This window comes from Pan paniscus, chromosome 1 (genome assembly GCF_029289425.2).
Source record: "Pan paniscus chromosome 1, NHGRI_mPanPan1-v2.0_pri, whole genome shotgun sequence".
Classification (NCBI taxonomy): Eukaryota; Metazoa; Chordata; class Mammalia; order Primates; family Hominidae; genus Pan; species Pan paniscus.
The window spans coordinates 76,141,910-76,154,300 of record NC_073249.2 but is presented as its reverse complement, the minus strand read 5'-3'; the positions used below and the strand labels follow the sequence as shown (position 1 = coordinate 76,154,300).

General features: G+C 39.5%; 1 protein-coding gene across 1 annotated transcript in view; it reads right to left on the bottom strand.

The window, feature by feature from the left end:
* The window catches only part of SLC9C2 (solute carrier family 9 member C2 (putative)), a 109,261-nt gene that overhangs the window by 77,771 nt on the left and 19,099 nt on the right, over window positions 1–12,391 (bottom strand). Inside the window, exons 6-7 of the mRNA XM_055111410.2 lie at window positions 5,651–5,767; window positions 3,985–4,146 (exon numbers count right to left, since the gene is read on the bottom strand). Coding sequence (XP_054967385.2) covers window positions 3,985–4,146; window positions 5,651–5,767 — 279 coding nt within the window. The remainder of the gene's footprint in view (window positions 1–3,984; window positions 4,147–5,650; window positions 5,768–12,391) is intronic.

The following is a 12,391-nucleotide window of genomic DNA, read 5'->3' as shown; positions in this document are numbered from 1 at the left end:
ACTTCTTTTTATCTACTTATTTAACTGAATTTAATTTAAATAACTAATGACAATAAAACCAGGAGTGCCGCAAACTGTGATGACAGGGAAACTATCTTTCAATTTCCAATTCTCTATAATTGGTATTTTATAAAGAAGGGACAGTGGAAGTGATAAGCCCCAGTTACAGGCAACAAGGGGATGCATTGTTTGTAGACTTTTAAAACAATTATAAAGATGACAAAAACTCCTTCTACTTTTTATTATCTCCATTCCCCCAAAATTCTAAACACTGTCACTTGATAAAATATTCCTCCTTGCTAGGATGGAGGAATCCCTCTTGGAATGCCTGTAGCCTACACTTTTATAGAACCCATGTTCTTTCATGAATTATACATCAGCACTCAAAGAGGTGACTCTCCAACCTCAATCAGATGCTTTTTGGACTTAAGCCAATTGATGGTATGTTCATTAGTCAGGGAAAAGAACAAAATTAAACAACATGAAAGAAATGTAACATTAAAGAATGTATAAGTGAGAATTTTATCTGCATTTTCGCTTTCCGGCTATGGAACATCTCCTTATAACACTGCCTTTTTCTGAGTTTGCTTTCAGGAACTTACGAAGTATGAGTAAAGGACTGCCTGAGGTTGTTTTTTAATTCCTGAAGCAGAGGAAAGTGTAATAAAGGAGGGAGGTGTATTGGTTTCCTGGGACTGCCATAATTGAATAGCACAAACTGGGGGGCTTAAACCACAGAAATGTATTGTCTCACAGTTCCGGAGCTAGAAGTCTAAGATCAGCAGGGTTTGTTCCTTCTGAGGGCTGTGATGGAGATTCTGTCCCAGGCCTCTCTCCTAGCTTCTGGTAGTTTCAGGCATTCCTTGGCTTATAGCTGGTATTCTCTCTGTGTCTTCACATAATCTTCCCTCTATGTGTATCTGTCGCTGTGTCCAAATTTCCCCTTTTTATAAGGATACAGTCATACTGGATTAGGACCTACCCTAATGACTGCATCTTAACTTGGTCATCTACAAAGGTCCTCTTTCTAAATAAAGTCACCTTTACAGGTACTGGAATGTAGGACTTCAACGTCTTTTGGGGGGACACAATTCAAACTAAAACAGGAGGCTACCTAGCAAGCTTTCATTCTGAGCAGCGGCACAGCGCTGCCTTGAAGCTACAAAGAATTATTGGCTGAAATCAGTATATATAGCACACACAAGTGCTGACTCTGGGATGTATTTAAGCCTGAGTAGTTAATGCTAAATTCCTACCTTCTATCATTCATCCACACTCTGCAGTAAGTCTTACCTGAACAAATGCAACCAAAATACAGATATTTCCTCTCTGCTGGTGACAGCTATAATCTCAAAGGCATAATTTCTAGAGAAAATCATCATTCTGTTTAAGGCTGATTCTTAGAGACCTGGTACCTGCTCAGGAAAGTTGTTAATTTTTTAGTAACTTTGTGAGCAGGTTGCTAACCAAAGCCATCCTTGAAATCAGCCGCAGTAGATGTATTTATCCCATGAAAATTGACAAGCACTGCAAATCAGGGCTTTTTCTCTTCCCAGAGAGCCAATTTACCACCCCATCACTGCCTAACTCAGTCTCCCCATTTTACAGGTGAAGGAACTGAGGATAAAGCTTAAACTAGAACCAAGGTCCTGGCTCAGTTCTCTGTGATCTCCACCTCCTAAAATCTAAATCACAAGTGTCTCAATTGTTTAAGGACCTTTTACTCCACCGCTATGCGACTTATACTCGTTCACAGAAATCAACTTCAGAGTCTTATGATGCCGTTTAGTTAGCACAAAATAATCAGACTTCATAATGCTCAAATATATTTTTGGTAAACATTTGATTTGAATTGAATTGGGATTGAGCTGAATTGATCAGCTTTTTGGCTATATACCTGAATGAGCATAAGGAATTCATACTGTTTAACCAAACAACCCTATTCCAACTTGAAAAGTTGTATGTCAGAAATGGGAGTCTTCTAATGTGGCAATAATGCTAAAAGACTCTAGGGAACCCCATCCCACCTGCCTGCCCTCAATTCATACACATCTGGTTAAGATGATGCCACACATTGACTGGAAGCATCTCCATTTTTTAGAAAGAAAAGGGAATAGGAACTCATATTTATTGACTGCCCTACCTTGAGCCCAGTGATGTGCTGGTAAATGTTTAAAGCCAGCTCTTTTCTGCAATTATACAGGCAGTAAGGGAAAAAAGCTTTTTAAAACCCAGTTCAAGGTCGGGGCAGTAGAGGGAACCCTGAGTTGCAGTGTTGCAGTGTCTTCCAATTTCTATGGTGTAAAGACTCTCACTGTGGCCAATTTCGAGCTCTCAACATAATGTCACTTGAACAGAGTTTGAAAGACAGGAGGATAATCAGCTCTGGCAAACCAGCAAGAGCTATCAGCACACCAGCAGGAGTGAGTCACATGACAGATTATCTCATTAATGCCTGCAATACCCTTAATACATTAGGCGATATAACACCTTTTTTTTTTTTTTTTAAGACAGAGTCTCACTCTGTTGCCCAGGCTGAAGTGCAATGGCGTGATCTTGGCTCACTGCAACCTCTGCCTCCCGGGTACAAGGGATTCTTGTGCCTTAGCCTCCCCAGTGGCTGGAATTACAGGCATGCGCCAGCACACCTGGCTAATTTTTTGAACTTTTAGTAGACACAGGGTTTCACTATATTGGCCAGGCTGGTCTCAAACTCCTGGCCTCAAGTGATCCGCCTGCCTCAGCCTCCCAAAGTGCTGGGATTACAGGCGTGAGCCACTGCACCCAGCCTATCATACCACTTTTAAAGATAAGGAAAGTGAACCGTAGAGAGGTTAAGTAATTTTCCAGGGTCACCAAGCTAATAAATTGCAGAGCTGAGATTTGAACTCAAGTCTGCCTAACTCCAAAGCTCTTCGAGGACTAGTAGCAGTTTATTCAACCAACATGTGTTAAATTACTATCAGGCATATGGCAAGCTCCAAACATAGAAAAGAGAACAAATAAAAAGATGACTAAGAGCCTCCACCTCAAGGAACTCACAGTCTAGTAGAAAAATAGACTAAATTAAATTTTTTTCTTCAAACATTTAAGGCATCTATAAAAAGCAGCACAGGAGAGGGGGAAAATGAAGAAATTTGAAGGAAATGAGCCTTCAGTGAATGCTTTCTATAATTTTACTGATTCAGGGCAGTGAGAAACCCTCAGGTGGCAATTAATCTGCAGAAGCAGCAGCGCTTTTAGGTAACTGGAGGTGAAAGAGAAGTAATTAACCTCTTGATACCTGAGGCCTTTCAAGAACCGAAGTTGCTTCACTGTGTGAGATGAGAGCAAAAGTGGAATTTGACAGTTTGGCCACAGTTACTATGTCTCTTAGGGACCGGGCACCTCAGTCAGGCCAGTAAACACTTAAATCTCCATTTCATTGAACTAAACTAGCTGAAGGTCAGCCAGTGCTGAGCACTCTTACTCCTGTGATTATTTCACTCTCCTGCTTCTCTTTCAACAATAAATATACCTCTCCTTTCCTGACTCTTAGCCTAAGTAAGAGCTGCCATTTCTACAGTCTTCTCAATTTGGCATCCATTGAATTAAAGGCTGTTGATCTAGAAAAGCCTCAGGAGCATCTCTCCTAGCCTTCTCAGTTTGCAGATGGTTTGTTCTGACGGTTAGAGCAGAAATGAGCTCAGTGTTGATTCCTCTGCCTGGGGAATGCCAGTGACTATATACAAAGTCAAATGAAGAGTCCAAAAAGAACAAGAGAGTAACCACAGAGAACAGTGCAAGGAAATTGGACATGGAGTTGAAATAAAAAGGATATTAAGAAAGACCAGGAAAGAGCTAGAGGTAAGTAATATAATATGACAGAACACACAGTGGGGCCACAAAAAGGAGGAGAAGCAACTGGATTCAAGATCAGGAAAAAATAAACGTGTATAAAACTTACTTTAAGGACAGTAATTTTTGTATTTATTTCTGCCTTACCAATATAGAAAGTCATGTACACCATTGAAAAGCAGAGAATGATATTAGTCAGCATATTGCTAAAAACGTCAGCCAATATACACTGAATGATTTTTGCACACCAATATCCAAATATTATGCTTCCCAAAATGTCATAGCTGAGTTCAATGCCTACATGTAAATCTAAAAAAAAGAAAGAAAGAAAAAATAAGAAATAAAAACTTGAGCTATAACTTTTGTCTCTTTCAGTGATGGCATTTGGGTCTTTGCACTTTGGTTTGCTTGTGAGATTTTGAGTGGGCACCTTATTTGTCAGCAAATAGGAGTGTCTCGTGAAAGTCTGGTAAAAAAGCCTCTCTCAGAATAACCTTCCCTTATAGTCTGCAGCTTAAGGTTTGCTTATCTAGGGATAGAAGATTCAAATGTCCTCAGGAGAAAGGCAAGGAGAATAAATGGGAAAAACTTGTGACAAATGGGTTTAGAGTGAATGTCTAAACAAAAAAAAAATCTAAATTAAAAATTTTTAGATAAACTATGTCAAGACCAAGCTAACTAGGCCCAGGGTCACTGCTAACCTGAAGTTAGTTTATGACCCCTGCCCCCAGCCCAGGAGACATTGGAAAATGAAGATAAGAAATTTTCATTAGTCAGAATAACTGGGGGCACTAGTGGCAGTCAGTGGGTAGCTATCAGGGTAGTCCTAAATGACAAAAATTGTCCCACCCCAATGCCCGGTAGCTCCCTCATTGAGAAGCACTGCAAACCCCTCTTTATTCATTAATATTTATTTCTCCTTTTAGTATCGTCCTCCTCTTGTGACTATCACAAAAGTATAACAGAAAAACACATTTTCTCCCTTCCTACTGTGATTTTTTTCCCCTTTTCATTTCTACTAGTAACACATCTGGAAACCTAGCAAGGCAACAGCTTCATATCCCAGTGGGCTTTAGCTGTAGGAATCTGGTTCTTGTCACTTCTAGGACTGGATCCTCCAGTCCTGCATACAATGTTCTGCTTTCACTCTGAGACCCAAATCCAGAACCAAGCCAATTCTTAGCACTCAGTCACTGAGATCCAGATTGATCCAGTTAAGAAGTAAATCTGAGCGAGCTGACACTATATGTGTCTATTGTGACACTATATGTGTGCACACATGCATTTATGCATATTGAGAAAAACTAAAGCACTTTTTAAATGTTCTTTCCCCCTTAATGTCCAAGAACACACATGCAGTCCTCCTTCCGGTATCCATGGGGCATTGGTTCCAGGAACCCCTTTGGATACCAAAATCTGCAGATTCTCAAAACCTTGGATATAAAATAGCATATTATTTGCATATAACCTACAGCACATACTTCTGTGTACTTTAAATCATCTCTAGGTTACTTCTAATACTTAATACAATGCAAATACTCTATGTAAATAGCTATACTGTATTGCATTTTAATTTGCATTTTTATTGTTATATTGTTATTTTTATTGAGTTTTTCTGAATATTTTTGATCTGCAGTTGGTTGAATCCGTGGATGCAGATGGTCAACTATGATTTTTTTCTTGTTACTTCATATATCATTGTAATCAGCCCAAAAGTAAAGTATAGAGAAGGCAGCAAAGTTAAAACATTTGAATGTATTTTAATTTTAATGAGAATGATTTTAGAAAATATACAGACAAAAAATGCTCCTACCTCTAAAAATAGAAAAGTGGATTCTGTTGCCCCGAAAATTTCCAAAAAAAATTGATGCGATGCTACAAATGATCAATGATTCTCCTCTAATGAGATCAATGTATATTTTAGAAATGCCTGAAAAAGGAAATACAAAATATAACTCAATATGCTACATGAAAATAATGTTCTTGCACAGGAAGCAGAAACAGAAGAGAAAGAACAGAAAAAGAAAAAAGAGAAAGAACAAGGCAACTATGACTGGGATGGGTCTGTAAGACAATCACAATCACCATTTTTAAATTTCTATATTGTGCCTCCTGCATTTGCAATGGCAAAGAAACATGGCGATAGCACTGCTTGTATTGTTCATTGTCTCAACCGTACTTGAGTTTCAGAATGAGACAAATACTTCTCAAGATACCACATTTAGTTTGAATAAACCTGAATCAGATTCCAAAATAACCTCATTTTAGAAATAAGTACAAAATAGGACCCAGCAATTCTACTCCTAGGTATATACCCAAGGTAATTGAAAATGTATGTCCACACAAAGATTTGTACATAAACATTCATAATAGTATTATTCATAAGAGCTAAAAGGTGGAACCAACTCAATGTCTATCAGCTGATAAATGAATAAATATATGTGATATATCCCTAAAATGAAATATTATTCCTCCACAAAAAGGAATGAAGTACTTACTGATACATATTAAAACCTGAACCTTGAAAACATTATACTAAGTGAAAGAAGCCAGACACAAAACCCACATATTGTATGATTTGATTTATATGAAATGTCCGTGATAGACAGATACATAGAAACCAAAAATAGATTGGTTGTGCTTTCCAGAAGCTTGAGTAGATAAAATTCCACAGCCAAATTTCCATCTAACATCATTTTCTTTCTGCCTAGAAGACTTTTAACAATTTTGTAGTGCAGGCCTGCTGATGATAAATTCTTTCAGTTTTTGTATGTTTAAGAAAGTCTTCATTTTACCTTCTCTTTCAAAAGATATTTTCACTGAGTGTAGAATTCTAAGTCTGTTGTCATTATTTTTGTTCCTCTAAATACAATGTGACTTTTGTCTCTGGCTGCTTTTAAAATTTTCTCTTTATAATTGGTTTTAAGGAATTTGCTTCTTATATGCTTTTGTGTAGTCTTCTTTATACTTCTTGGGTTGCAGTTTATTGAGCTTGTTGAATCTGTAGCTTTCATTATTATCAAATTTAGAAACTTTTTCTCCAGGATTTCTTCAAATTTTTTGTTCCTCCCTCTCTTTTCTTTCGGGGACTCATACATTAGGTCATTTGAAGTTGTCCACAGCTCACACTGATGCTCAGTTCATGTTTTCTCGTCCTTTTCTCTCTGTGTTTCATTTTAGACAGTTTCTATTGCTACATCTTCAAGCTCTCTCCACCTTCTCTTTTGGCTTAATGTGGACCTAATTTATATTAGTCCACAATGAATTATATTCATTGTAAAATTTGGAAAAGAATAAAACAAATCTTCTATAATTCTATGATGACCCAGATATAACCATTTTAAAGTTGAAGTCCTTTTCTAAGCATATGGTTCTTTTTACTCAATTGAGATCATACTAACACTCTATATTTTATTTCTTTACAAGATCCTCTTCCAGATTTGCTTTAAAATAAAAGTTATTTAAGCCCTTACACTCTTTTAAAACAGGTAATGGATAGACAATTTCCTTTTAACTTACATATGAACGTCCACTACATTTTTGACTGGGCCAGTCCACTTTAGATTTAGGTTGTACAGGTTTACAATGCAGATGGGCACCTCATCAAAAGAAACACTATTAACATTATAGAAATTGTAGTTCTTGGGGGAGGAGCCAAGATGGCGGAATAGGAACAGCTCCGGTCTACAGCTCCCAGCGTGAGCGACGCAGAAGACGGGTGATTTCTGCATTTCCATCTGAGGTACCGGGTTCATCTCACTAGGGAGTGCCAGACAGTGGGTGCAGGTCAGTGGGTGCATGCACTGTGCGCGAGCCAAAGCAGGGCGAAGCATTGCCTCACTTCAAGGGGTCAGGGAGTTCCCTTTCCCAGTCAAAGAAAGGGGTGACGGACAGCACCTGGAAAATCGGGTCACTCCCACCCGAATACTGCGCTTTTCCTACGGGCTTAAAAAACGGCGCACCACAAGATTATATCGCGCACCTGGCTCAGAGGGTCCTACGCCCACGGAGTCTCGCTGATTGCTAGCACAGCAGTCTGAGATCAAACTGCAAGGCGGCAGCGAGGCTGGGGGAGGGGCGCCTGCTATTGCCCAGGCGTGATTAGGTAAACAAAGCAGCCGGGAATCTCTACTGGGTGGAGCCCACCACAGCTCAAGGAGGCCTGCCTGCCTCTGTAGGCTCCACCTCTGGGGGCAGGGAACAGACAAACAAAAAGACAGCAGTAACTTTGGCAGACTTAAATGTCCCTGTCTGACAGCTTTGAAGAGAGCAGTGGTTCTCCCAGCACGCAGCTGGAGACCTGAGAACGGGCAGACTGCCTCCTCAAGTGGGTCCCTGACCCCTGACCCCTGAGCAGCCTAACTGGGAGGCACCCCCCGCAGGGGCACACTGACACCTCACACGGCAGGGTATTCCAACAGACCTGCAGCTCAGGGTCCTGTCTGTTAGAAGGAAAACTAACAAACAGAAAGGACACTCACACCAAAAACCCATCTGTACATCACCATCATCAAAGACCAAAAGTAGATAAAACCACAAAGATGGGGAAAAAACAGAACAGAAAAACTGGAAACTCTAAAAAGCAGAGCGCCTCTCCTCCTCCAAAGGAACGCAGCTCCTCACCAGCAAAGGAACAAAGCTGGATGGAGAATGACTTTGACGAGCTGAGAGAAGAAGGCTTCAGATGATCAAATTACTCTGAGCTACGGGAGAACATTCAAACCAAAGGCAAAGAAGTTGAAAACTTTGAAAAAAATTTAGAAGAATGTATAACTAGAATAACCAATACAGAGAAGTGCTTAAAGGAGCCGATGGAGCTGAAAACCAAGGCTCAAGAACTACGTGAAGAATGCAGAAGCCTCAGGAGCTGATGCGATCAACTGGAAGAAAGGGTATCAGCAATGGAAGATGAAATGAATGAAATGAAGCGAGAAGGGAAGTTTAGAGAAAAAAGAATAAAAAGAAATGAGCAAAGCCTCCAAGAAATATGGGACTAGGTGAAAAGACCAAATCTACATCTGATTGGTGTACCTGAAAGTGATGGGGAGAATGGAACCAAGTTGGAAAACATGCTGCAGGATATTATCCAGGAGAACTTCCACAATCTAGCAAGGCAGGCAAACGTACAGATTCAGGAAATACAGAGAACGCCACAAAGATACTCCTCGAGAAGAGCAACTGCAAGACACATAATTGTCAGATTCACCAAAGTTGAAATGAAGGAAAAAATGTTAAGGGCAGCCAGAGAGAAAGGTCGGGTTGCCCTCAAAGGGAAGCCCATCAGACTAACAGCGGATCTCTCGGCAGAAACCCTACAAGCCAGAAGACAGTGGGGGCCAATATTCAACATTCTTAAAGAAAAGAATTTTCAACCCAGAATTTCATATCCAGCCAAACTAAGCTTCATAAGTGAAGGAGAAATAAAACACTTTACAGACAAGCAAATGCTGAGAGATGAGATTTTGTCACCACCAGGCCTGCCCTAAAAGAGCTCCTGAAGGAAGTGCTAAATATGGAAAGGAACAACCGGTACCAGCCGCTGCAAAATCATGCCAAAATGTAAAGACCATCGAGACTAGGAAGAAACTGCATCAACTAACGAGCAAAATAACCAACTAAAATCATAATGACAGAATCAAATTCACACATAACAATATTAACTTTAAATGTAAATGGACTAAATGCTCCAATTAAAAGACACAGACTGGCAAATTGGATAAAGAGTCAAGACCCATCAGTGTGGTGTATTCAGGAATCCCATCTCATGTGCAGAGACACACATAGGCTCAAAATAAAAGGATGGAGGAAGATCTACCAAGCAAATGGAAAACAAAAAAAGGCAGGGGTTGCAATCCTAGTCTCTGATAAAACAGACTTTAAACCAACAAAGATCAAAAGAGACAAAGAAGGCCATTACATAATGGTAAAGGGATCAATTCAACAAGAAGAGCTAACTATCCTAAATATATATGCACCCAATACAGGAGCACCCAGATTCATAAAGCAAGTCCTGAGTGACGTACAAAGAGACTTAGACTCAGACACATTAATAATGGGAGACTTTAACACCCCACTGTCAACGTTAGACAGATCAACAAGACAAAGTCAACAAGAATACCCCGGAATTGAACTCAGCTCTGCACCAAGCGGACCTAATAGACATCTACAGAACTCTCCACCCCAAATCAACAGAATATACATTTTTTTTCAGCACCACACCACACCTATTCCAAAATTGACCACATACTTGGAAGTAAAGCCCTCCTCAGCAAATGTAAAAGAACAGAAATTATAACAAACTGTCTCTCAGACCACAGTGCAATCAAACTAGAACTCAGGATTAAGACACTCACTCAAAACCGCTCAACTACATGGAAACTGAACAACCTGCTCCTGAATGACTACTGGGTACATAACGAAATGAAGGCAGAAATAAAGATGTTCTTTGAAACCAATGAGAACAAAGACACAACATACCAGAATCTCTGGGATGCATTCAAAGCAGTGTGTAGAGGGAAATTTATAGCACTAAATGCCCACAAGAGAAAGCAGGAAAGATCCAAAATTGACACCCTAACATCACAATTAAAAGAACTAGAAAAGCAAGAGCAAACACATTCAAAAGCTAGCAGAAGGCAAGAAATAACTAAAATCAGAGCAGAACTGAAGGAAATAGAGACACAAAAAACCCTTCAAAAAATTAATGAATCCAGGAGCTGGTTTTTTGAAAGCATCAACAAAACTGATAGACTGCTAGCAAGACTAATAAAGAAAAAAAGAGAGAAGAATCAAATAGACACAATAAAAAATGATAAAGGGGATATCACCACCGATCCCACAGAAATACAAACTACCATCAGAGAGTACTACAAACACCTCTACGCAAATAAACTAGAAAATCTAGAAGAAATGGATAAATTCCTCGACACATACACTCTCCCAAGACTAAACCAGGAAGAAGTTGAATCTCTGAATAGACCAATAACAGAATCTGAAATTGTGGCAATAATCAATAGTTTACCAACCAAAAAGAGTCCAGGACCAGATGGATTCACAGCCAAATTCTACCAGAGGTACAAGGAGGAACTGGTACCATTCCTTCTGAAACTATTCCAATCAATAGAAAAAGAGGGAATCCTCCCTAACTCATTTTATGAAGCCCGCGTCATTCTGATACCAAAGCCAGGCAGAGACACACACAAAAAAAAGAATTTTAGACCAATATCCTTGATGAACATTGATGCAAAAATCCTCAATAAAATACTGGCAAAACAAATCCAGCAGCACATCAAAAAGCTTATCCACCATGATCAAGTGGGCTTCATCCCTGGGATGCAAGGCTGGTTCAATATACGCAAATCAATAATGTAATCCAGCATATAAACAGAGCCAAAGACAAAAACCACATGATTCTCAATAGATGCAGAAAAAGCCTTTGACAAAATTCAACAACCCTTCATGCTAAAAACTCTCAATAAATTAGGTATTGATGGGACGTATTTCAAAATAATAAGAGGTATCTATGACAAACCCACAGCCAATATCATACTGAATGGGCAAAAACTGGAAGCATTCCCTTTGAAAACTGGCACAAGACAGGGATGCCCTCTCTCACCACTCCTATTCAACATAGTGTTGGAAGTTCTGGCCAGGGCAATTAGGCAGGAGAAGGAAATAAAGGGTATTCGATTAGGAAAAGAGGAAGTCAAATTGTCCCTGTTTGCAGACGACATGATTGTATATCTAGAAAACCCCATTGTGTCAGCCCAAAATCTCCTTAAGCTGATAAGCAACTTCAGCAAAGTCTCAGGATACAAAATCAATGTACAAAAATCACAAGCATTCTTATACACCAACAACAGACAAACAGAGAGCCAAATCATGAGTGAACTCCCATTCACAATTGCTTCAAAGAGAATAAAATACCTAGGAATCCAACTTACAAGGGATGTGAAGGACCTCTTCAAGGAGAACTACAAACCACTGCTCAATGAAATAAAAGAGGATACAAACAAATGGAAGAACATTCCATGCTCATGGGTAGGAAGAATCAATATCGTGAAAATGGCCATACTGCCCAAGGTAATTTACAGATTCAATGCCATCCCCATCAAGCTACCAATGCCTTTCTTCACAGAATTGGAAAAAACTACTTTAAAGTTCACATGGAACCAAAAAAGAGCCCGCATCGCCAAGTCAATCCTAAGCCAAAAGAACAAAGCTGGAGGCATCACACTACCTGACTTCAAACTATACTACAAGGGTACAGTAACCAAAACAGCATGGTACTGGTACCAAAACAGAGATATAGATCAATGGAACAGAACAGAGCCCTCAGAAATAACGCTGCATATCTACAGCTATCTGATCTTTGACAAACCTGAGAAAAACAAGCAATGGGGAAAGGATTCCCTATTTAATAAATGGTGCTGGGAAAACTGGCTAGCCATATGTAGAAAGCTGAAACTGGATCCCTTCCTTACACCTTATACAAAAATCAATTCAAGATGGATTAAAGACTTAAACGTTAGACCTAAAACCATAAAAACCCTAG